At 40.2% G+C, this 27,200-nt stretch overlaps 1 protein-coding gene across 6 annotated transcripts; it reads right to left on the bottom strand.

The window, feature by feature from the left end:
- Positions 1-79: 79 nt before the first annotated feature.
- LOC135109525 (uncharacterized) lies at positions 80-26,512 on the bottom strand. Of its 6 annotated transcripts, XR_010272722.1 has the most exons (7): positions 25,702-26,512; positions 23,819-23,991; positions 20,903-20,988; positions 10,623-10,716; positions 8,952-9,122; positions 2,170-2,275; positions 80-245 (listed from the first exon to the last, which is right to left on the bottom strand). XR_010272722.1 is itself a non-coding variant. In XM_064020919.1 (6 exons), exons 3-6 carry the CDS (start codon positions 20,925-20,927, stop codon positions 235-237), a joined length of 348 nt encoding a protein of 115 aa, XP_063876989.1. In that variant the 5' UTR covers positions 20,928-20,988; positions 23,819-23,991; positions 25,702-26,512; the 3' UTR covers positions 80-234. The 6 variants fall into 6 exon arrangements, 3 of the variants coding, with proteins under 3 accessions (XP_063876989.1, XP_063876988.1, XP_063876990.1); XM_064020919.1 differs by lacking the exon at positions 2,170-2,275 and having other exon boundaries at positions 8,905-9,122; XM_064020918.1 differs by lacking the exon at positions 2,170-2,275.
- Positions 26,513-27,200: the final 688 nt, after the last annotated feature.

Here is a 27,200-nt window from a genome sequence, read left to right as displayed (position 1 = left end):
TACAGTGGCAGTGTGTCTTGAAGCCATCACTCCCACTATCCTGTTGTGTTCTTGTTCTTGTTGGGGATTTGAGGGGCTGTGCAGGCTGTGGTGCCACAACCTCTAGAGGCCTGGAGGTACTGGCAGCAGGCAAGTTATCCAGTTATATTCTGGTGAGCTGCTGGAGGAAGACCCTGGTATGGTTAAGTGTCTTGAAGGCCAAGCTGGGGTCTTGGAAACCACCCAAGAGGTCTGCTAGTGATGGCCTGTGGATGTGGAGTAATAACACTGAGTGGAGAAGAGCAGTGTGGTGGGAGAGGTGGTGAGAAGGACTGGGTGGGAACTGGCTCCAGAATGCATGTTGCAAATGTTTAAAATATGTATGCAATCATTAACATTATTTTGGAAGTCTTGCAAATGATATCTACGAATGAACAAAATATTGTTTTTGATGGCATAAAACGCACCTTTTTTCTCCCCCAAAAATGTCTCAGAAAATGAGCCTGCATCTTATAAGACCAAGGTTCAGCTTTGGGACAGTGGCCAGTGGTAAGTCTGTGGCAACAGTGGCCCTTAGATCAAATCCCAAAACATCTTCACATACATAAACAAAGTGATGATCAATTCTATACCACAAAAACAACTCTTTTTTACAAGATAACAATGCATAACAGGTCATACTTACTAGTAATTCACATAAAATAACACCAGTCAGGAAGAAATTAGGTGATGACTCTTACATTTCATGTACCAAAACAAACTTGCAGTTGGTTGTAAACCAAACCTGGTGACAACTGCAGGATTCACTGCGCTTCTTAGTATGATGCCATTATTCCTTGAGGTAAGACACACCTCCATACAACTGGAATTGTACCTATCTTTTAAGATTCTTACCTTGCATACATGTTCAACAAAACTTGAAGCTAATGAGAAACTATTGCATTCTTAAAAAATAGCTTACTACCTAACAAAATAAATGATTTTATAAGTGAAGAGAGTGTCATGAAGTAGGGCGACTTATGGTGATGGTTTGTACTGAATATTTCAAATAAAAATACATTGTAGAGAATAAGGTGAATCTGTTTTCACACATCCTTATGCTTTGAAAATGTACTAAAATATACAACTAGGATCATGTGTAGAATGATGATAAAAAAATGTGATGTACAAACTTTATTACAATCTGGCCTCTGACAATGTCACTGTCTATGCTACATTTGTTTACATCTCACAGCAGGATTAGTCTAAGTACTGGTGTTGGTAGGTCCTAGCAAATATTAAGGTTTTTTAAATGTAAAATATTGAGATCTAATAAGGATCTGAATACATATAAGAGGGTTTCAAATGTCAGGTGAAACCCTTCACTTCATATTCAGAGCTTAAACCTGTTTACTTACCTTTTTTTTTTATGCCTGCCCAAACTGAGGTGCGTCTTATTGAGTCCATGTGTCTTATAAGCCATTAATTATGGTATAATGAAATACGAATAAGTGTCTGCATCCAGCATTTGAAGAAACTGCATAAACAATATGAAAATATTTCATTCATGCTGGCTAATATTAGGCACTGATTTAGTGTTGTCATAAGCTCAATAGTTTTTTGTACTCCAATTGGTATATATATATATATATATATATATATATATATATATATATATATATATATATATATATATATATATATATATATATATATATATATATATATATATATATATATATACGCAAGCCCAGTGACACATCATAAAGAGTTAAGACTGCTAAACAGAGAGGGAAACCTGTGACCATAGTCCTCATGAGTAAATAAAAAAAAAACTTATGTCCGTAGATATGCAAAATAACTTGTTTGCTGATTGTACTACATGTAGCCCTTCATCTCTCAAATTATAATGCAATATTTTTCAGGCACCAAAGATTTTTCAAGGGGAGTGCATTAATGATGCATATATCGAGTTTGTCTAAATCTGAAATGTTTGAGGTGCATTTATCACATTTAAACCTAGTCAATTTCAAATAAAGCAATGGCAATCAAGTGGAATAGAGAAGCTCCAGTGGGGAATTATATGAAACAGACATTTTCTGATGTTGCTGTATCATATGCTTAATTGCCATACTTTTAAACCTTCTGCCAATGCTGGTGATCACCTGGCCAAACTGCACCAGACAATCAAGATAGTGGGGAAGTCCTTACTTTAAAAAAAATCCAAAGTTCACCAAGGTTGTCAATCAGCGGGGTGGGCAAGCATGAGTGGTCACCAATGCTTACATCTCATATTCCTGCCCAACTCAGCACATCACTGACAGAAAAAAATGTATGAGAAACACGAATTTGTTTACATCTGCTGCAGTCACCATGGCAACCAGCAAAGAAGTGACGGTTTGTTGGGCTACTCCTTTATCATTTTTTGATAAGGAAATCCTCATTAACATGGTAAAAGAGCATATTAATGTAATAAATAACAAGAACACAAAGTTTTATACAGTAAACAAGAAGGCAATGGAGTGGCTAAGAAGTTTTGTGATGAGTGGGCATCACAAGACTCACCAGCACGTGAGGAAAATGTGAAAAAACATCAGAAATGGATGTGAAACATTGTTTGACATTGTTTATGATGTTATATAATGCATGGCAATATGAACTGGGTGACATTGATGTGTGTGTGTGTGTGTGTGTGTGTGTATTTACCTAGTTGTATTGTACAGGGCACGAGCCAAAGTTCATTTTGTCCTGTCTCCATAACCATGCTTATTCAGTTTCTCTTTAAACATGTGTACACCGTTTGCCAAAACCACTTCTTTCTTCGAATCATTCCAGATTTCAAGAGTTCGATACGGGAAACTATTTTTTGATGTAGCTCAAACATCCACTCTTTATTTTATTCTCAAACAGATGAGAAACACTGTTTATGAAGTTGTATTATGTATGACGTGAATAGGGTGATGTTGGTATCTGTGTGTGTGTGTGTGTGTGTGTGTGTGTGTGTGTGTGTGTGTGTGTGTGTGTGTGTGTGTGTGTGCGTGTGCATTGTACAGGGCACAAGCCAAAGTTTATTTTGTCCTGTCTCCATAACCATATTTATCCAGTTTCTCTTTAAACATGTGTACACTGTTTGCCACAACCACCTCTTCCTTCAAATCATTCCAGATTTCAACAGTTTGATACAGGAAGCTGCATTTCTTGGTGCCGCTCAAACATCCACTCTTCTTTATTTTCTTCCCATGTCCCCTCGCCCATCTCTCTCCCTCCTCCATCTGTGATAGCAAGTCAATTCGGTCTATTCTTCCTATATTGTTTACTAATTTGTACATTGTTATCAGGTCTCCTCTTACTCTTCTCTCTTGTAGCGTTGGTAATCCCATCTCTTCAAGTCTTTCTTCATAGCTTAAGTCTTTCAGTTCTGGTACCATCTTTGTTGCTATCCTCTGTATTCTTTCCAGTTTCTGTATATCTTTTTTTCCTATTTGGAGCCCAAACTAACGCTGCGTGCTCCAATTTAGGTTATATCATTCTTGTTATAATTTTCTTCATTACTTCTCTATCTAAATAGTTAAATGCCACCCTAATGTCTGTTAAAAGGCTGTATGTAGAGCCAAATATTATGTTTATGTGCCTTCTTTTTCTTCATGAATTTTTTGTTATTATTTCTCTTCCCATTTTGTAATTCAATGAAGATATCTTTTTACTTTTTCCTATTTCCAACACATGGCATTTTCTGGCATTGAATTCTAGTTTCCATCTTTGGCTCTATGTATGTATCTTGTCAATATCCTTTTGTAACTCCTTGCAGTCATTTTCATCCTTTACTATTTTCATTATTTTTGCATCATCAGCAAAAAGGTTTATATAACTATTTAGATCCTCTGTCATATCATTTACATATATTTGAAACATAATAGGTGCCAACACAGATCCTTGTGGTACCTCACTTGTCACTTTGCGCCAACTTGAATTAGCGTCTCTGATTACTGTTCTCAATTCCTTCCCTTGTCAATAATCTTCTGTCTATCTCAACATTGCTCCCTTTAGCCCTCCTTCATTCTCTGACTTCCACATAAGACTTTTGTGTGGAACTTTATCAAATGCTTTTTTAGAGATCCAGGTGTACTGCACAAACCCATCCATCCCTCTCTTGCACTCCATCTATTACTCTTGTATAGAAGCTCAGTAGATTTGTGACACAGGATATCCCTTTCCTGAATCCAAATTGCTTTTCTGTAATTATCTTTTCATCTTCTAAATACTGCACCCATCTGCCTTTAATCACTATTTCACAAAGCTTGCTTACAATACTTGTTAGTGACACTAGTCTGTAATTCAATGGTTCCATTTAACTTCCCTGTTTGTATATTGGGACTTTGTTAGCTCTTTTCCATTCCCTTGGTACTTTTCCTTCTCTCAACAAGCTGTTAATTATATCCCATATGGATTTTTCCATTTGTTCTCTGCATTCTTTTAATATCTATCCATTTACTTGATCTGGTCCCACAGCTTTTCTAACATCCAGCTCTTCAGCAGTTTCTTGATTTGTTGTCTCTTTACTTGTATTTCCTGTATTCCCTCATTCTGTGATACCACTTTCAGTGCCACAAAATCAGTTTCCTTTGTAAATGTGGACTGAAAACTCTCATTCATTAGTTCACTCATCTCCTCAGTAGTTTCATAAATTCTTCCTTCTCTTCTTAACTTGTTTATGTCATCCCTATGTTTCATTTTCCTGTTTATGTATCTGTAGGAGAGTTTGGGCTCTTCCTTGCATTTTCTTATTATCTCACTTTCAAAATTTCTTTCTTCTTCTTTTCTTATTATACCATATTCATTCCTTGCCTTTCTGTATTCTTCCCTAGTATTTGTGTTCAGTTGTCTCATCATTTCCTCCAAGCCCTGTCCTTTTTCCTTTTTGCTTCTACTCACCTGCCATTATACCATTCATGCTTCCAAATTTACACTTTATAACTTGGCACAAACTGTTGCACCCCCTCTCTATACTTACTCAAAAATATCTCATTTTTCTTGCACTACTTTACCTTTAAATAGTTCTTCCCAGTTAATTTCTCCATAAAATTTATTAAGTTCTGCAAAGTTTGCCTAAGAATAGTTCTGTCTCCCATTTCAAAATTGTTCATTCCTGTGCAACACTTTTTCCTCCTGTGGCATTATTTCTATTGTCACATGATCACTTCTTCCCAGTGGACTCAGACAATGTATACTTGGTCTACTTTCTAGGATTTTTTGTAAACACTAAGTCCAACTGTGATGGTTCTTCTTCTTTGTATCTTGTAAGTTCGTTCACCCACTGTCTCATTGTATTCACCATCATGGTAAGCATGGTATGCTGGTGATATCACCATGCACTTTTTCACATCTTTTCGTAGACGTCCAACCCTTCAGGAAGAAAACAGTTCATGCAGGGAAGCCACACAACGCCTGACTTCTGATCTCTCAAAAATTTCTGATCGGAGTAAAGCAAACTTGGTATTGTTCAATGCCTCAAAAACTCAATTCCTCCATCTATCAACTCAACACAACCTTCCAGACAACTATCCCCTCTTCTTCAATGACACTCAACTGTCCCCCTCTTCTACACTGAACATCTTTACTTATATTCTGAACTGGAAACTTCACATCTCATCTCTAGCTAAAACATCTTTTATGAAGTTAGGTGTTCTGAGACATCTCCATTATTTTTTCTCACCCTTCCAGCTACTAACTCTGTACAGGAGCCCTATCTGTCTATGTATGGAGTATGATTCACATGTCTGGGGGATTCCACTCATACCTGTCTTCTAGACAGGATGGAATCAAAAGCTTTTCATCTCATCAACTCTCTTCTGTCTTCAGCCTCTTTCTCATTGCTGCAATGTTGCATCTCTAGCTGTCTTCTACCACTGTTTTCATGCTAACTGCTCTTCTGATCTTGCTAACTGCACGTCTCCCCTCCTCCCATGGCCTCACTGCACAAGACTTGTTTCTCTCACCCCTGTTCTGTCCACCTCTCTAATGCAAGAGTTAACCAGTATTCTCAGTCAGTCACTCATCCCTTTCTCTGGTAAACTCTGGAACTCCCTGCCTGCTACTGTATTTCCACCTTCCTATGATTTGAACTCTTTCAAGAGGGAGGTTTCAAAACATATATCCTTCAATTCTTGACTACTACTTCTGACCCAATCCAGGTCTGATATCACAGTGAGCTTTTTTTTTATTGGATTTTTGTTTCCCTTTGCCAGTGTCTCTCCTACATAAAAAAAATAAATAAGTAAATATATATGAAAAATAAGTTCACTCCATGACCCAACATTTTCTTTCACTTCCATCTTCTGCCAGTTCATTCCTTTAGTGTTGAAGCTGCCTACTAAAAGCATTTTGTTACTTTTCCTTATCATTTCCTGTGCTATTTCTTCTTTTTAGTTGTATAGTTTTATATCCATCAGTCTCCCATGCATTAGTTTTTGGTGGTATGTACATCACAGTAACTTTCCTTTTTTTCATTTCATTTGATCTTAATCACAACACTCAAAGTCTCTTAGTATAATTTCCATTAAATAAACCACATCTGGTTTATTGTTCTTTAGATAGCCTTTAAGTTCCATTTGGCTCAACACCAAACCATCTACATTAGTATACATAATCTTTAAACTTCTGCTTGGTGTGGTATCTTTGTGGCACCATTTCCTCACTTTCATGTCCACAACTTTCCAAGCAAATCTCCTCGCTTGTTCTTGTGTTCTCTCCTCATTTTTTGACTGGGCCTCTACTCTACTACTTTCCTCTACTTTACTCTTTCAGTTTACTTCTCTCTCCTTTATTCATATTTATTCATTCCTTCTACTTTTGCCAATTTTCTTGTTCTTTGCAAGACATATTTCACTGCTGTTTGTGCCATGAATCTTATTTTCATTGGTCTTGTTCCATTTTCATTGTATTTTCCAATCCTGTAAACCTCTTCAATTTGTTCAACTATCTCCTCTCCTTCCTCCACCACTTCTGCTATAATTTCCTTAGTCTTTTTTGCCTCTCCTTTCTCTCTAGCTATTTTCATTAGTAAGTTCTTCTCCTTGACCCCAAATACCACCACAAACATCTTTCTCTGTACGATGTCTCTCACAAGATTACTTTTTTTCCTTTATTATTTTAATCAATTGCTTTTCCATGTCCTTATTGTGTTCCTGTTGCTGTTGCCTTATGATCTTATCTATATTCACCTTTTGTTGTTGTTCTCTCTCTTCTTTCCAACTTTTGACTTCTGCTGTCACTGACTCTTTCACTTTCCCAACCTTAATCTCTCTCTCTCTCTCTCTCTCTCTCTCTCTCTCTCTCTCTCTCTCTCTCTCTCTTGTAAAGCTTTCTTTAACTCCTCATTCTCTTCCTTGAGTTTCTTGATTTCTTTATAGTACTTCTTGTTTAAGTTCACTATTATTGTCACCTCTTCTCTCAGTTCTTTGTTTTCTTTTTCTCTTTCCATCTTCCTCTTCTTCATCTCTATTATATCACTGGATATCTTTTTACATTGCCACCACCCACCTCTCTCTCTCTTCCTTCCATGTCTTTATTATTGCTACTAAATTATGATTTTATCATATTTTCACATTTTCTTCAATTTTCCATATTTGTTTATTTGTATAAGCTACATTGAGGTCTTCTTCCTTGAAACCCTCAAAAATATTTGCTGTGTCCACCACCATCTTCCTTCTTGGTATCACTGACAAGACAATGTTTACCCATACACTACTCTCCCATTCACCTTTTTGCTCACTTCCCAATTTACACTTCACTTTCCCTGCACTCACACATCACACAATTCCCTATTATAGAGACAGGACTCAAGCTCGGGCCCCCTGTACAACCAAAACTTAGGTAACTCCTTAGAGCTGCTGTGGATGTGTCCAATTAGCTGGGCAGCACAGTGTGTGTGTGTGTGTGTGTGTGTGTGTACTAACAATAGAGGGTGTACCATGAATTAAGGTACATACCTAAGGATATGATAGTTCAACTAATCCTAGGTCAAAAATACTCTATACACACACATGCTGTTTGCTTTATTTTGTGAGAAATTAACCTGTAAGTTGTGTATTGTGGGAGCGGCTTCCCTGGGATCAGTCTCCTGATGATGGATAGGTGGTGGAGGCCCACAGGAATAGCCAGCAAGATCCCCTCACCTAACACCAATGGATTTCTTTCCTTTGGGGACTCATGAAATCCTTGGTATACAAGAACAAATCACGTTACAGAGAGGAGTTGATTCACAGCATTAAGGAAGCTGCAGAGCAGATAAGGAATGACAGGAGCAAAAAGATGCACTTTGGCTATCACTTGATTGACAAGGCTTGCCATTTAAATGTCAAAATGATAACTGTCAAAGGGGATGACATTTGCAGTGAACTGCCATGTGTGTTTTAAAAAGTGGCACTGAATAACCGCTGTATTGCTGTGTTACCTGCACATTTTCTTCACTGGCACATACAAAAATTTAATCTGTTATTTGCTATTTCCTGTAAGGATTTGACTGCATACAATGTACACAAAAATTTATCACTTAATGCTACGCAGCATCACGCGAGTACGTAGCGAGCCAAGGAGGGGAGGAAGGAGGCGGAGGCACACCCAGGCAAGCAGCTCCCGCAACTCACAACTTAGCTACACATTAATTTCTCACAAAATAAAACAAAACACAGCATATGTGTATAGAGTATTTTCAACTTAGAATTACTTGAACTATCATACCTAAAGTGTGTACCTAAACTTGCAGGACACCCTGTGAAAACTAAGAAAAACACAACAATCTACTGCTAAAACACTGGGCATTACAAGCTTAATTCCTATACAGTTATTTCCAGTAGTCAGGATAAAGTCAGGTTACACTGGTTTAGGTAACATAAGGTAAGACTAGATTCACATGCATACACGTGCAGGCACACTATATGTACACACCAGCATATGTGAGGAACTGGTAGAGCCTGTCCTGGGAGTCCAAGTACCTTCCTATCTTGGTCACTTCAGACGCGCCTCTTCCGGTAACGCAGACAGTGACATTCATGGGGCCGACCAGCTTAGCCTTGGAGCGACAAGTAACCTTCTCCCTTGTCAGTGTGTCACAGAGCTCCAGGTTGTCATCCACTATATCACAGGGGACGCCTCCAACAGAGGCCCTGTTATGAGAGTTAAGGATGTGAGGTAAGGCTACAGCTTGAGATGTGCATTCCCTAATATCCCAGTGCCTTTTCTTTATTAACAGGCTCTAATAGTGTTTGGAGCTCCCCTGATTGGAGTGGTAATTTAAAAGGCTTTAGTGGATGTTATCAGGGTTTTCAAGGGCATTTTTATGATTCAAGTAATGGTTTCATAAGGTTAGTAATAGTTTAACAGACTTTAATGGATGTTACCAGGGTTTTCAAGGGTGTTTTTATGATCAAGTAATGGTTTAATAATGCTAGTGACAGTTTAACAAGTTTCAGTGGATGTTGTCAGGGTTTGCAAGGATGTTTCTGTGATTCAAGTAATGGTTTAAAAGGGTTAATGATACTGTAACAGGTTTTAGCAGATGTTGTTATGGTTTGCAAGGGTGTTTTCATGATTCCAGTAACAGATTAAGGAAGGACAGTGATTAAAACTAAACTAAAAACTCCACAACACAACACATACTTGGTAAAAACATTCCCACTCTTAGCTTCACTGGAGACAAGATCAGTGTGGTCAAGCTTGCAGTGTTTGCTGTTGTGGAAACTGCCATGAAGATCCAAAAGAGAGCCTGGCAATGACCAAAGAAGAGCTACTGTCTCAATAGTAGGTGACCTTGCCCAGCGATACTAAGGAGAGAGTGACACAATGCAGGAGATAAGAGAAACATGTAGAACTGGCAGAGAAAGGGAGGAGGAGATGTGTATGAGTGCAATACATGCTGTGGGTGTAAGGGGATGACCTCTAATGAATGGAAGAAGGGAATAGAGTGCTAAAGAGAGAGAGAGAGAGAGAGAGAGAGAGAGAGAGAGAGAGAGAGAGAGAGAGAGAGAGAGAGAGAGAGAGAGAGAGAGAGAGAGAGAGAGCATGCAAGAACAGAAATAAATGGAGAGAAGAATAGTGAAAGAGATGAGAGAATGAGTTAGTGCATGCAAAAATGAGAAAACATGCATAGACAAAAATAAATGAAGGTCAGAATGATGAGAGAGAGAAGGATGAGAGGAGGAAGAGAAGAGGTAAGTGGGGAGACGAATGCTGAGAGAGAAAGAGATGAGAGAAGGAGAGAGTTGGTGTACAAATCTGGCTGTTGTAGCTGCCCAAGCTGAATAAAAAGATACAAGTTAATGGTATTTTCAAAGGACACATACCACTTAAAGTTCAAAGGGATGGATGCAGATTAATTCATGTTTTACTATTTTTATTTTAGCTTAGTGAAATGAAATTACTATGGTTTATTTGAATGAAGGAAAAATGTCTCTGGAAGGGCTTGTGTCAGTGAGGAAATGGTTCACACACACACACACACACACACACACACACACACACACACACGGACTTAATCACTTTATATAACTAAAATATACATGTGACACAAATGTACAGGTAATGATTCTCTCTCTCTCTCTCTCTCTCTCTCTCTCTCTCTCTCTCTCTCTCTCTCTCTCTCTCTCTCTCTCTCTCTCCCAACCTACCAATACAGAGTGTGAGGAGTCTGGCACACACACCCCATCCACACACACAACAATGCTGTATACTTGGGGAGCCTTGGAGTCTGCACTGCACTGCCTGAGGTAAAAGAGAACAAGAATGACAGAAAAAATACTGGTTCATATTTACTGCAGTTCATTGCCATACACAGAAGTTCAGTACAGGTCAGCCTGGTTAGTGAGTGAATGTAGGTGGGTGCTGTTCATGGATATAATGCTTGATATCTTGTTGTGGAGTCTCCTTATGCATTGTTGCCCGTTTATCAGCTTCTGTGCGTATCTTTATTTATAATCTCTCTCTCTCTCTCTCTCTCTCTCTCTCTCTCTCTCTCTCTCTCTCTCTCTCTGTCTGTCTGTCTTAAAAACTCCAGTCAACTCCCAGTGCCTTCCCAAACTTCCCACTGCCTCCCCAAACTCCCCACTGAATTCCCAAACTCTCCACTGGCTTGCCAAATCCCCCATTGCCTTCCCAAACTCCCTACTGCTTTCCAAGGAGGAGGCAGTAGACACCTTCCGAAACGATAATTACTCCCAGTGGTGTGCAGCACTGTTCAGGGGGTGCTGTGAACTTATCATTAAACCCAGCTGTGACCTTACTGAATGTTTCCCTTTGTGTCTCACAACACAAGGGGGCAGTCACAACTCTCTTCCTCCACACAAAACTACAAGCACCTAATAACACACACACCCTTCACTCAAAAATTTCAAAATCATAATGGCGACTCCTACACCAGCCTCGGAGTCCCCATCTGGGGAGGGGACCATAAATGTCCCCAGGTCGGACTGCCTTTCTGTTGATGACCCTAAGTGTCTTGACACCCCCCCCCCCTCAACTTTTTCTTCATTAACTTCTGCAACATTCGCGGTCTAAGATCTAATTTTCAATCTGTAGAACACCACCTCTCCTCTTCTAAACCTCATCTTCTTTTCCTCACTGAAACTCAAGTGTCTGAGGCAACTGACAGTAGCCCCTTTTCTGTTCCCTCCTACTTTCTCTATCCTCATTTTCGATCCAAAGCTGGATGCTGCGTTTATGTGCGCAATGACTTAACCTGCTCTCGTGCCCACGCTCTTGAATCTTCTGAGTTTTCCACCATCTGGCTACGACTACAGAGTCACTCTCGTACTAGATTTATCTGTGCTGTATACCTCTCACCTAACTCCTCTGACTATAAGAAATTCTTTGACTACTTAACTTCCAAAGTGGAGCACATTCTGACCATCTTCCCTATTGCAGAGATCTCCATTCTTGGAGACTTCAGTGTTCACCACCAGCTTTGGCTTTCCTCTTCCTTCACTGACCATCCTGGTGAACTAGCCTACAACTTTGCTATCCTCCATAACCTAGAGCAATTGGTGCAACACCCTACTCGTATTCCTGACCGTCTTGGAGATACGCCCAACATTCTTGATCTTTTCCTGACCTCTAATCCTTCTGCTTATGCTGTCACCCTTTCTTCTCCGTTGGGTTCCTCCGATCACAATCTCATATCTTTATCTTGTCCTATCGCTCCAATCCCTCCTTAGGATCCCCCTAAGCGAAGGTGCCTCTGGCATTTTGCCACTGCTAGTTGGGGGGACCTGAGGAAGTATTTTGCTGATTTTCCTTGGAATGACTACTGCTTCCATGTCAGAGACCTGTCTTTGTGTGCTGAGTGCCTAACAGAGGTGATAGTGTCTGGCATGGAGGCGTACATTCCTCACTCTTTTTCTCGTCCTAAACTTTCTAAACCTTGGTTTAACACAGTTTGTTCTCGTGCTATACATGATAGAGAGGTGGCCCACAAAAGGTAGTTAAGCCTTCCATCACCAGAATCTCATGCACTTTATATTTCTGCCCGGAACCATGCCAAGTCTGTTCTCCAACTAGCCAAAAACTCCTTCAATAATAGAAAATGTCAAAACCTTTCAAGATCTAACTCCCCTCGTGATTTCTGGCATCTAGCCATAAATATCTCCAATAACTTTGCTTCTTCTTCTTTCCCTCCTCTATTTCAACCAGATGGCACCACTGCTATCACATCTATTTCTAAAGCTGAACTCTTCACTCAAACCTTTGCTAAAAACTCTACCTTGGACGATTCTGGGCTTGTTCCTCCCTCTCCTCCACCCTCTGACTACTTCATGCCACATATTAATATTCTTCACAATGATGTTTTCCATGCCCTCGCTGGCCTAAACCCTTAGAAGACTTATGGACCTGACAGGGTCCCTCCTATTGTTCTCCGAAATTGTGCCTCCGTGCTTGCACCTTGCCTAGTCAAACTCTTTCAGCTGTCTGTCAACATCTACCTTTCCTTCTTGCTGGAAGTTTGCCAACATTCAACCTGTTCCTAAAAAGGGTGACCGTTCTAATCCCTCAAACTACCGTCCTATTGCTTTAATTTCCTGCTTATCTAAAGTTTTTGAATCTATCCTCAACAGAAAGATTCTTAAACATCTATCACTTCACAACCTTCTATCTGATCGCCAGTATGGGTTCCGTCAAGGCCGCTCTACTGGTGATCCTCTGGCTTTCCTTACTGAGTCTTGGTCATCCTCTTTTAGAGATTTTGGTGAAACTTTTGCTGTTGCCTTGGACATATCAAAAGCTTTTGATAGAGTCTGGCACAAAGCTTTGATTTCCAAACTACCCTCCTACGGTTTCTATCCTTCTCTCTGTAACTTCATCTCAAGTTTCCTTTCTGACCGTTCTATTGCTGCTGTGGTAGATGGTCACTGTTCTTCTCCTAAATCTATTAACAGTGGTGTTCCTCAGGGTTCTGTCCTGTCATCCACTCTCTTCTTATTATTCATTAATGATCTTCTAAACCAAACTTCTTGTCCAATCCACTCCTATGCTGATGATACCACCCTGCACTTTTCCACGTCTTTTCATAGACAAGAAGAAAAATAATAAATACTGATTTAGTGGTGATGGTGGTGGTAGTAACAGTGATAATAGCAGGGGTAGTAGTAGTAGTAGTAGTAGTAGTAGTAGTAGTAGTAGTAGTAGTTGCTGTGTTACTACCTACTACTAGAAGCAGCAGCAGCAGTAGTAGTAGTAGTAGTAGTAGTAGTAGTAGTAGTAGTAGTAGTAGTAGTGGTGATGGTGGTGGTGGTGGTGGTGGTGGTGGTGGTGGTGGTGGTGGTGGTGTTGGTAGTGGTGATGGCAGCAGTAGTAGTAGTAGTAGTAGTAATAGTAGTAGTAGTAGTAGTAGTAGTAGTAGTAGTAGTAGTAGTAGTAGTAGTAGTAGCAGTAGTAGTAGTAGTAGTAGTAGTAGTAGTAGTAGCAGTAGTGGTGGTGGTGGTGGTGGTAATAGTAGTAGTAGTAGTAGTAGTAGTAGTAGTAGTAGTAGTAGTAGTAGTAGTAGAAGTAGTAGTAGTAGTAGTAGTAGTAGTAGTAGTAGTAGTAGTAGTAGTAGTAGTAGTAGTAGTAGTAGTAGTAGCACAGCATGCCGATTAATTCCGCTGGACAAAAAGCCGGGATGCAGACGAATTGGCATCGGCGAGGTGATAAGACGCATCGTGGGTAAATGCGTCATGACGGTGGTCAAGGACGACGTAAGGAGGGCAGCGGGGAACCTGCAAGTATGTGCAGGACAGCAGGCAGGAGGGGAAGCCGCCATCCACGCTATGAGGGAAATGTTCAGTGAAGACAATTGTGAAGCGGTGTTATTAGTGGACGCCAAAAACGCTTTCAACACTATTAACAGAAAAACAATGCTTCACAACATTCGAGTAAAATGTCCCTCTCTGGCACAATATGTAGAAAACACATATAGTGACCCCTCGAATTTGTACATATGTAGTGATAGTGGTAATATTGTTAAGGTGTTAAAGTCCATGGAAGGGACAACACAAGGTGACCCAGTGGCCATGGCGATGTACGCCCTCGGACTTTCAGTGCTGCAACAAGTTATCTCATATGAGAAAACGAGTGTGAAGCAAGTGGCGTACGCGGACGACCTGTCAGGGGCCGGCAAAATAACAGACTTGAAAAAATGGTGGGGCTTAGTGAACGACAATGGTCCCATCATAGGGTACACACCCAATGCCGCTAAGTCCGTCCTTATTGTAAAGCCTGAACACTATGACAGTGCAGTGGATAGCTTCAGTGGCAGTGGAGTTATAATAACAAAGGATGGACAACGGCATCTGGGTGCTGTCATCGGAACAGAGGAGTTCAAGAAGGAGTACATAGGAGAAAAGGTGAAGGAGTGGATACATGAGGTGGAAGTCCTGTCTGACATGGCCAGGACTGAGCCTCATGCAGCCTACTCCGCCTACACCCACGGCTTGCAGCATCGATGGAGATTCGCCATGCGCACCATCCCAGGCATCAGCCCTCTCCTTGCACCACTGGAGGTCTCGATAAGGAACACCTTCCTCCCAGCGTTACTGAGATACCACACCATCGGAGATGGGGAAAGGGCGCTGCTCGAACTTCCACCAAGACTGGGCGGGATGGGAATCACCTCCCCTGAGAAGTTGGCGACTGTGGAGAACCTCAATTCCCTCAAGCTCACCAGGTCCCTCACAGAGAAGATCATTGCTCAGGACGCACATGGTGAAATAGCCCAAAGTGCAGTCACTGAGCAAGGACGAATTATATCTAGAGATAGGCAACAACATCAACGAAACTGTCTCGAAGACCTGATAAACATCCTGCCTGCAACCACAGTGAGAAAAATCCTCACTGCACAGGAAACGGGAGCCTCTAACTGGCTAACGTCACTGCCCATCAGAGCGAAGGGCTTCAGCCTCAACAAACAAGAATTTGTCGACGCCATTGCTCTGAGGTACGGCTGGCCGATGGAAGGACTCCCCAGTACTTGTGTGTGTGGCTCCCCCAATGACGTCAACCACACCATGACGTGCAAAAAGGGGGGATTCGTATGTATCAGGCACGATGAGGTGAGAGATCTGACCGCCAGCATGCTCAGGGAGGTGTGCCACGATGTCTCCACTGAACCGACCCTCCTGCCGCTAGACGGCGAGCACCTGCGCTACAGAACAGCCAACACCACCAACGAGGCTCGAGTCGACGTCAGTGCACGAGGGTTCTGGACAAGGGGACAGAAAGCATTCATGGACATACGGATCTTTGACCCGATGGCCGCCTGTCACCACGAACTCTCCCTGGAGGCCGCCCACCACAAGAATGAGCAGGAGAAGATCCGAGCGTATGGGGAGAGAATCCAACACGTTGACCAGGGCAGCTTCACACCTCTGATCTTCACCACATCTGGCGGGATGGGCTCCAAGGCTCAGTGCTTCTACTCAAGACTAGCCGACCTAATGGCAGAAAAGAAGCACCAGCCAAGGAGCCATGTCGTCGCATGGATGAGGTGCCGTCTCTCATTCTCCCTCCTCAGATCTGCCCTCCTGTGTCTCAGGGGGACAAGGCATTCCACTCCCATACCTGCAGACTTAGGAGGCCTCGACTGCGAGGCTACAGTGGTGGAGAGTGGCATAAGAGTAGATAGAGTAGAGGTAGAATGAATTTATAGTTAACAACTAATGTTTATATTATAGAGTATTAGATATGGTTGGATGCCACAGTCATTAGCGGGAGCTGGGGCTAATGACCTCCAAGTAATGGAGCCCCTAATTGACACATCAATAAACATGGGGTGGAGGTATTATATTAGTAGTAGTAGTAGTAGTAGTAGTAGTAGCAGTAGTACTAGTGGTGGTGGTGGTGGTAGTAGTAGTAGTAGTAGTAGTAGTAGTAGTAGTAATAGTAGTAGTAGTAGTAGTAGTAGTAGTAGTAGTAGTAGTAGTAGTAGTAGTAGTATGACTCATGACATTTCCTTTACCATACCTAGGGCCAGTAGAGACAGGAAATGTGCATTTACCTAGCTATGTTTTACAGGAAAAGAGATATGCTCGTGCTGTCCTGTCTCCATATCTATAAGCATCCAGCTTAACTTTAAATTCATGAATATTTGTTGCTTGTACCACTGTTTCATCTAAGTTGTTTCATATTTCTATGCTTCTGTTTGGGAAACCATATTTCTTGATATCTCTTCTACTTGTTTTCCTCAATTTCAGTCCATGTCCTCATGTATCTCTTAAGTCCCACACAAATAAGTCTTCTTTGTCAACTTGATCCTTACCTATTAAAGCTCTGTATATAGCAATCAGGTTCCCTCTTTCTCTTCTCTCTTGTAATGATGGAAGCTTCAATCTCCTTAATCTTTCTTCATAGGTTAAATCTCTCAAACTTGGTACCAATTTGGTTGCAGCTCTTTGGATCCTTTCAATTTTCCTTATTTCCTTTTTATTATGGGATGACCAAACAATTGTGGCATATTCCAGGTTTGGTTGAATCACATATTCCATCAACTTTCTCATCATCTCTTCATCCATGTATGCAAATGCCCCTTTCATCTTTTTTAATAACTCATAGGTTTCCCAAACTATTTTGTTTACATGTTTTTCAGGTGATAAATTATCACTTATTGTAATTCTCAAATCTTTTTCTTGTTTGGTTTTCTTAATTTCCACTTCTCCCATGGTGTACGAACTTGTCAATCTTCTTTTGCTTTTTTTCCTAATTCCATCACCTTGCATTTCTTTGCATTGAATTCCATTTCCCATTTCTTACTCCATTTATATATCTTATTTAGATCTTTCTGTAATATTTCACAATCCATATTGTTTTCCACTCTTTTCAATAATTTTGTATCGTCTGCAAACAGACTTATATAACTGTCAACCTCATTCACTATATTGAACATGCACCAGAAATATTACAGGGGCTAAGACCCTGTGGTACTCCACTTGTAACTCTACACCATTCTGATTGTTCTCCCTTTATTACTGTTCTCATTTCTCTGTCCCTCAAGTCTGTAATCCAATTCAGTGTGTTGCCCTGCAAACCCCTTATATTTTAAATTTTCTATAGCAGTCTCTGGTGTGGTACCTTATCAAATGTTTTTTTTAGGCCCATCCCTCTCTCTCTTGAATTATATCAATCGCTTTACCATAAAAGCTCACTAAATTCATGACACAAGACCTTCCGCTTCTGAAACAAAATTGAGTGTCAGTCAATGTTTGTGTTTCTTCTAAATATTTCATCCATCTGTTTTTAACTATTCTTTCCACTATTTTTTGCCACCACACTTGTTAAGAACATTGGTCTGTAATTCAATGGATCTTCTTTATTACCACTTTTAAAAATGGGCACAATATTGGCTCTCTTCCAGTCTAGAGGGATTTTTCCTTCCTTAAAAGAACATACTATGGTATTGTGTATACTCCCTGCTGGTTGTTCACAACATTCCTTAAGTATCCAGTTGGACACTCCATTCGGTCATTGAGCCTTACTTACATCCAAAACTTTCATAATGTTCTTAATTTCACTTACGTCCACCTGTATCTCTCTCATCACATTGTTTCTGTGCCATGCTCTTTCTCCTTCAAATTTGCTTTCTTTGGTGAATACTGACTGGAAGCACTTGTTCATTAATTCCGCTTGTAACCATGTATCTTCATATGTAACGTCATCTTCCCATTCACACATCTGAAGAATAACTTTGGCTCATCTTTGCACTTGTTAACTATATCTTTCTCATAATTCCTTTCTTCATCTCTCAGGATTCTGATATATTCGTTTCTTACCTCCTCGAATTCTTTCCATTTCTCACTTCCTCCTTTTTTCTCCATCTATTCCATCCTCTTGTGTCCATGCATTCATCTTTGGGGGTACATAAGCCACTGCAAAATCTCTTCTTCCTTCTCCCTTCCTTTCTGTTTGAATTATAATTACTTCCGCCATTCCTTCTCCCACTTCAACATCTTCTGTGTGTGTGTGTGTGTGTGTGTGTGTGTGTGTGTGTGTGTGTGTGTGTGTATTTACCTAGTTGTATTTACCTAGTTGTATAATACAGGGTCCGAGCCAAAGCTCAATTAGTCCTGTCTCCATAACCGAATTTGTCCAATTTCTCTTTAAACATGTGCACACTCTTTGCCGCAACTATCTCTTCTTTTAAGTTATTCCATATTTCAACCGTTCGATGCGGAAAGCTGTATTTCTTAATATCTCCCAAACAATGACTCTTCTTTAATTTCTTCATATGTCCCCTTGTACGTCTATCTCCTTCCTCCACTTTTACAACTAGGTCATCTCTGTCTATCTTCTCCATGCCATTTACTAATTTGAACATTGTTATCAGGTCTCCTCTTTCCCTTCTTTCTTGCAGTGTTGGTAATCCAATTTCTTCCAGTCTTTCCTTGTAACTTAGGTCTTCCAATTCAGGTATCATTTTCGTGGCTGTTCTTTGTATTCTTTCCAATTTCCTTATATCTTTCTTTTTGTGTGGAGACCATACCACTGCTGCGTATTCCAGTTTGGGACGTATCATGTGTGTTATGATTTTCTTCATCATTTCTTTGTCTAGGTAATTAAATGCCACCCTGATATTTGCTAGCAAATTATATGTAGAGCCAAATATTCCATTGATGTGTTTTTCTGGTGATAGCGTGTCTTGAATTATTACTCCCAAGTCTTTTCTTCTTTGCTCTTTGGTATTGTGATTCCTCCCATCTTATACTCCCATGAAGGTCTCCTTTTACTTCTTCCCATCTCCATTACATGGCACTTCTTTATATTGAATTCTAATTTCCATCGTTTACTCCATTCATAAATTCTATCAATATCCCTCTGTAGTTCCTCACAATCCTCTTGGTTCTTTATTACTTTCATTAATTTTGCATCATCTGCAAACATATTAATGTAGCAATTTAAACCCACCGTCATATCATTTATATAGACCTGAAACATTATAGGTGCCAACACAGACCCTTGTGGTACTCCGCTTGTTACTTCGCACCAACTTGATTTATTATCTCTGATTACTGTACTCATTTCCCTACCTTGGAGATAATCCTTCATCCACTTAAGTATTTTTCCTTTTAGCCCTCCTCGATGTTCCAGTTTCCATATGAGTCTTTTATGTGGAACTGTATCAAAAGCTTTTTTCAGATCTAAATAGACAGCATCAACCCAACCATCTCTCTCTTGTAGTTTATCTATTACTCTTGTATAAAAGCTCAGTAAGTTTGTTACGCAAGATCTCTCTTTCCTGAAACCGAATTGTTTTTCTGTTATTATATTTTCTTGTTCAAGATATTGCACCCATCTGTTTTTAATGACTATTTCACAGAGTTTACTTACAATACTCGTGAGTGAGACTGGTCTGTAATTCAGTGGTTCCATTTTATTACCTCCTTTGTATAACAGTACTATATTTGCTCTCTTCCATTCCTTTGGTACTTTTCCTTCCTTTAAAGAACTGTTAATTATCTCCCATATTGGTTCTTCCAATTCCTCTCTACATTCTTTCAATATCCATCCATTTACTTCGTCTGGCCCCATCGCCTTCCTAGTATCTAGCTCTTCCAGTAGTCTTTTAATTTCTTTTCTTTCCACTTGTATGTTTTCTATTCCTTTCTGTTGTTCCTCATCTCCCAGTGATGCAAAGACAGTTTCTCTTGTAAATACAGACTTAAAGCTTTTATTCAGTATCTCAGCCATCTCTTGTGTGGTTTCATAAATTTCTCCATTTTCCTTCAGCTTTGTAATAGTATCTCTATGCTTTATTTTTCCATTTACATATCTATAGAAAAGTTTTGGTTCTTCTTTACACTTTCCAACTACATCTCTTTCAAAATTTCTTTCTTCTTCTCTTCTTATTTTAACATAATCATTTCTAGATGTCCTGTATTCTTCTCTATTTATCTCATTCCATTGTTTCCTCATTTTTTTCCATGCCCTCTCCTTTTTCTTTTTTGCCTCTGGACACTTTGCATTAAACCACACTTTCTTATTTTCTTTTACCTTATATCTTGGCACATATCTTTCAACACCTTCTCTAAACTTGCTTAAAAACACTTCATATTTTTTCTGCACCTCCATACCTCTTAATAAATTATTCCAATCAAGCTCTCCGTAGAATTTCTTTAACCCTGTAAAGTCTGCCTTAGCATAATTTTTTCTCTCATTTTTATATTCCTCATTGAATTTTGGCACTTCTTCTTTGATCTCTATCTCCATCTTCACATGATCAAGAGTGTGTGTGTGTGTGTGTGTGTGTGTGTGTGTGTGTGTGTGTGTGTGTGTGAGAGAGAGAGAGAGAGAGAGAGAGAGAGAGAGAGAGAGAGAGAGAGAGAGAGAGAGAGAGAGAGAGAGAGAGAGAGAGAGAGAGAGAGAGAGAGAGAGAGAGAGAGAGAGAGATGACAGGCCACTAAGGCACAATATGCACAATGCACACACTGACCTGACCCTCTGATGTGCAAGGTCATGCCGCCCCGTCACTCAGCACACTCGGGCTTCTGCCAGTAATGGATGCCCCCAAGGCTGTCCCTGAGAGGTCATAACAGGTCACATAAGATGTGACATATAAGAAGTCATACAATTATGAACAAATTTACAAGTTTATAGTAAAAATTTTCAGAGGTTTTTAAGAGTGTGTGTGTGTGTGTGTGTGTGTGTGTGTGTGTGTGTGTGTGTGTGTGTGTGTGTGTGTGTGTGTGTGTGTGTGTGTGTGTGTGTTTCCAGATTTCTGCAGTACTTTGCAGGAAACTGTTCTTCTTAATATCCTCCTACACACACCCTTCTTCTTCATCTTCTCATGCCCTCTCGTGCTTCTAAAGTCTCTCACCACCAAATTACTCTGGTCCAATTTTTCACAGTCTGACAAAATCCAATATAATGCCATCAGATCACCTCTCTCTCTTCTCTCTTCCAAGGGTGGGTAGGTTTAGTTTTAGCCTCTCTTTATATGATAAGTCTGATAGGGTCAGAGGCAACTTTGTCGCTGCTCATTGTATTCTTTCTAATTTCTTTGTGTCCCTTTTAGTGCTGGGAGACCACATCGCTGCTGCATATTTCAAACTAGGTCTTATCATTGTCAGTTACATCCCTAATCATCTCTTCATCCAGGTAGTTGAATGTTGTTCTTATGTTTCTCACCAGATTATATGTTTCCCCTGTCTTTCTTCTTACATGTACCTCTGAGGACAACTTATCGGTGACAGTAATTCCAGGGTCTTTCTCTTCACTCTTCACTTTTATTTCCTCATTACCCAATTTATAACTGAAGACTGGCATCACACAACTATGCCCAAACTTCAGCACTCCTCATCTTTTTATGTTAAACTCCATTTTCCAAGTGTCACTCCAATCCCAAATCACATTCAGATCTCCCTGTAGAGCTTCACAATCCTGTCCTCTCCACTTTTCCCATCAATTTTGCATCATCAGCAAACAGACTCATGTAACTATTCACCCCTTCCATCACATCATTCACACAAGTAGCAAACATGACTGGTGGTAGTACTGAACCCTGCAGAACACCACTAATTACCTCTCTCCATGATGACTTTTTATCTTTGACCACTGTTCTCATTTCCCTTCCTCTCAGAAAGTCACTGATCCAATGTAGGAGTGCTCCTCTCAGCCCACCAGACATTTCTCATTTCCACAACAGTCTGCTGTGGGGCACCTTCTTAAAATAAACACAATCTGCACATCCCTCTCTTTCTTGTACCATATCTATGACTGGAGTAGAAACACCTTAAATTTGTTATACATGACCTTCCTTTCCTAAATCTGAATTGTCTGTCTGTTAATATTTCTCTCTTTTCCAGATATTCACTCCATTTTTGCTTCACTATTCTTTGGCACAATTTTGCCACTACACTTGTTAATGATGCTGGTCTATAATTAAATGGTTTTTCTTTGCTTCCACTCTTATATATGGGGACTATACCTGCTTTTTTTCCAATGTTGGGCACCACTCCTTCTGTTAATGAAGTTATGATGAGTTTGTAAATCATGTGTGCAGGTTGATCTCTGCATTCCTTCACCACCCAATCAGACACTCCATCAGGTCCCTGTGCCTTCCTCACATCCAAGTCTTCCATAATTATTCTTACCTCATCCACTGTTACCTCAATCTCACTCACTCTTCTACTCTCACATCTGCTGTCACCAGTCTACCAAATGTTCCTTCTCCAGTGAAGACACTTTGAAAGAAGTCATTCAAAACCTCTGCAATTTGTGCTTCTTCTTCAACATGTTTGCCATTTATTTTCAGTTTGTTGAACCCATTTTTATTCTTCATTTTACCGTTCTATAGAACATCCTTGGTTCATCCTTACATATGTCTATAATATCTTTTCATGAATTCTTTATTTCTTCCCTCCTTAGAGTGTTCATTTCTCTCCCTTTTATATGTTGACTCCACTCACACTCACTTACATACTGCTCATCTACCCTCCCTCCCTCCTTGTCTTCCTCCTCCTCCCTTTCTGCCATCTCTCCCATAACTCCTCTGCTTTTCCTTCCTTCTCCCTTGTCTCCATATCTCCACTTACCTCTTTCTCTTTCTCTTCTCTCTCCCTAACCCAGCCACCCTCTCTCTCTCTCTCTCTCTCTCTCTCTCTCTCTCTCTCTCTCTCTCTCTCTCTCTCTCTCTCTCTCTCTCTCTCTCTCTCCCACACACACACACACACACACACACCTTTTTTTCATCTGGTTTCTTCTGCAACATGAAAACCACATCCTTCTGATATTAGTACTTAATTCTCCTCAGAGCCACCACCACCACCACCACCACCACCACTGCCACAACCACTATCATTATTTTCACCTTTATCTTTACTCAGGTGGTGTTGTTGTGGTCTCCAGGGGTATTTTCATGACTGACAATGCAAGGATTTTGCAAGAGAGAAAGAAAATGCCCCATGAGAATTTTGGTGATCATCTGTATGGCCTTTGAAAATGTTTTTTTTATGAGAAAGCAAAGCATTAAGAATACAAACAAGATATAACTAAGCTAACACAGGAAGCTGGTAAGTTAGTTTGTTGTATACTAAATGCAAGGTCTTGTTTCTGGAAAGTTGTGCTTCAGGTTCAAACCAGTGACTGTCAAGATTAACACATCTTCCTCATAAAACTTTTCCTACACTGCAGTATACTATGATAGACACAAACACATACAAAAATAAATATTACTACTACTACTTTTCTCCTGTAAGAGGGCCACTGGCCAGGGGCAACACAAATTTTGAATAAAAAAAAAAGAAAAAAAAGCCCCAGTGTTACTACTACTCCAGTAGTAGTAAAACTATATAGACTACAGACAAATGAGTAGTAAATATAACATCAAATCAATCCTTTAGGACCAAACCTAGGCATGTTAATACATCACTGGAATTCTGTCTGCTGCTGATCCCGTCATACAGAATCCATTAGCTATTTGTGGTGGGTTCCCACGGCAGAGGCTTCACGCAGCAGCAGCACCACCACACGAGTAGCAGGCACACGCACCACACTCAGCCAGGAATGCACTTTCCAAGGCAACTGTGGATAATGAATAAAGAAAAAATAATAATTAGCCTTGAATTGATTTTCCAGAGCACCTGTGAACAGAGAAGAAATGAATAGAATAGTAAATACTTCAGAACAGTAAATGTGGCTACATTTCAACATATTTTTTACCTGGCTGGTCTCACAAGAGAGAACCCCCTTCAGGGCCAGTTCAGGGTCAGCTCACCACCACTATCAAAAAGACACCAAAGTCTGTACATGCTTATCTAACTGCCTGGCAAGTGTGCCATCAGCCCAAGACAAATAATAAATCTGACTAGCAGCACAGCGTATATGTCACCAGCAAGAATCAAACAGATGTACACCTGAGAAATTGGACAAACTGTACCTAAAACCATCAACAGAATTAGATTCAGGCACACTGTTAGCAAGAAAATTCCAAATTTTCATCACTCTTGAGAAAAATGTGTGCCTGGCATCACAACAACTATAAGGAATGCTGACAGAAGTGGCTCATATAAACAGGTCTGCTGCATTAACTGTATGGACGGCCTCTAGTGCTGACAGCAGTGGCCGAGGTGTACAAGTCTGTTGCATTAATTTGTATGGAAGGCTTCTAGTGCTGATAGAAGTGGCTGAGATGAACAGGTCTGCTGCATTAACTGTATGGACGGCCTCTAGTGCTGACAGCAGTGGCCGAGGTGTACAAGTCTGTTGCATTAATTGTATGGATGGCCTCTAGTGCTGACAGTAGTGGCTGAGATGAACAGGTCTGCTGCATTAACTGTATGGATGGCCTCTAGTGCTGACAGTAGTGGCTGAGATGTACAAGTCTGTTGTATTAATTGTATGGATGGCCTCTAGTGCTGACAGTAGTGGCTGAGGTGTACAAGTCTGTTGCATTAATTTGTATGGATGGCCTCTAGTGCTGACAGTAGTGGCTGAGATGAGCAGGTCTGCTGCATTAACTGTATGGATGGCCTCTAGTGTTGACACAAGGGGGCTGAGGTGAACAGTGATTGGGGAGAGTCCATGAAAATATCTTCCAAATTTAATAATAACATCAACCCGTAATAGTTTCTCCCTTTGAGTGAATACAAGTTCAAGGTTTTAAAATGCTGATCATGACATGTTATCAAATCCTTGAATTCTTTTCGCCCACTGTCTCTTAACTGACTCCAATAGTCTGAGGTCACAGACACAACCAGAATTCCAGGCTGCAGAATAAGCATGACAGGCTTGAGAGAAACCACAGATGACGTTTACTAGCCAATACCATCCCAGCCACCATCTAACTCACACCTAGCACAAGGAGGGATCTCAGAAGTAGCAGAGAGAGAGAGAGAGAGAGAGAGAGAGAGAGAGAGAGAGAGAGAGAGAGAGAGAGAGAGAGAGAGAGAGAGAGAGAGAGAGAGAGAGAAACAACAAAGAAAAGTTAATTACCAAACAAGACACAATACAAATTATACTCAGTAGAAAGAAGAATGAAAAATACCAAATTATAAATATGTGGAAAATAATTATTGCTAACCAGACTGTCCCGCCCAAATCTGAACCCATGACATGCACTCACTCCAAAGCACGATCAGGAAGGAATAAGCGTGGCCACCCCACCTCCCTTCAAACTGCCACACCAGTATCAGAAGCCTCCAGCACAGCAGTGTTGCAACAAGGGACACCCACCTGTTCACCTCCCTCCCGGCACACACCGTGACATGAAGGGCGTGAATACCAAACACTTACAGAGGAAGCTGGACAAATTCCTGGTCACAATCCCCGCCCTGTCAGGAAGCGAACACAACACTGGCCAAGGTTGTCTCTGTCACTGGACTTTCTTTCAAGACAAGCAGTTTTGTTGCCTTACGAATGGCGCCACACTTGTTAGGGGTGTTCGATAACCTGGTACATGTAACAGTGCATGTTCCACTTGAGTTTGGTTGCGTGGCACGCAGCACATGTCAGGCAGAGCGGAGGGCTACGGTGTCACACTGCCTGTCTCCGCCTGCCGCTGCTGGTGTCATCTTCCTAGCTGTCTGCTCTTTGTTTACAAATGAAAGCCGAATTGCTGTGAACACTTTAAAGATCTGTTTCAACACTATATTTGACTAATCTTTTAACCAAGTCTTCAGCCATGTTCCTCTTCCTCTCTAGGGCTGCAATGATGCCGCTGCATCATCACTTTTATGCTCTGGGGGCTTCCTGTGAGCCAACCACAGGCTTGGTGGCTGCCCTGCCTCCTTCAGGAAGGCACAAGTGAGGCGGGTGACTGCAGGCTGTAGTGAGGGGTGTACGCCCCCCCCTCGCCAGCTGGATCAGCAGGTCAAAGGTATTAACGCCCAGGGCCAGCAGCGGAGACTGTTGGGCCAATGGCCTTGCAGTGGCCAGCAACTGAATATATCTCGCTGGGAAACACTTAAAACACTTTATTACGCTTACCTATAAATTCACACTTAATTATGATTCCATAGAGAAAGACTGGCAGACATCACATATATAAATATAGCTTTTTTGGTCATGAACTTAAATCTATAATATTCTAAATACACATATAGAAAACATATACATTTTAAATGCAGTGAAGAGTATATAATATATATATATATATATATATATATATATATATATATATATATATATATATATATATATATATATATATATATATATATATATATATATATATATATATATATATATATATATATATATATATATATATATATACACACACACAAATAATAGAAATATAAACTTCCATGTATAAATATTATATATACATAGTAACAGTAATAGTAATAATGATAATAATAATAATAATAATAATAATAATAATAATAATAATAATAATAATAATAATAATAATAATAACAATAATAATAATAATAACATTGACAGACAGTAAAGGTAATTACAATAATAAAAGGAATATTGAAGATTAATAATAATAATAGTGGATAAAAAGAGTAATTGGAGGGTAAATGCTTCTTAGATATATAATAATAATTGTGGGTAAAAAGTATAATTGGAGGATGAATACATCTATCAATACATCTATCAACAATACATCTATCAAGTCAGTGCTGCATCACCAACACTACATCAATCACTAGAAGCTACACCATCACATACACTGGTCATCACACGCCAGGCTAACAAAAAAATGAGAAGAAGCAACACCTAATCCAGTATACACCAAATAAAACACTTCACTACCACCTACACTCGTCATCACATGCAAGGCT

The sequence above is a fragment of the Scylla paramamosain genome, chromosome 19 (genome assembly GCF_035594125.1).
Source record: "Scylla paramamosain isolate STU-SP2022 chromosome 19, ASM3559412v1, whole genome shotgun sequence".
Lineage (NCBI taxonomy): Eukaryota > Metazoa > Arthropoda > Malacostraca > Decapoda > Portunidae > Scylla > Scylla paramamosain.
The sequence above is the reverse complement of the archived record's forward strand: the minus strand, read 5'-3'. Positions and strand labels throughout refer to the sequence as shown.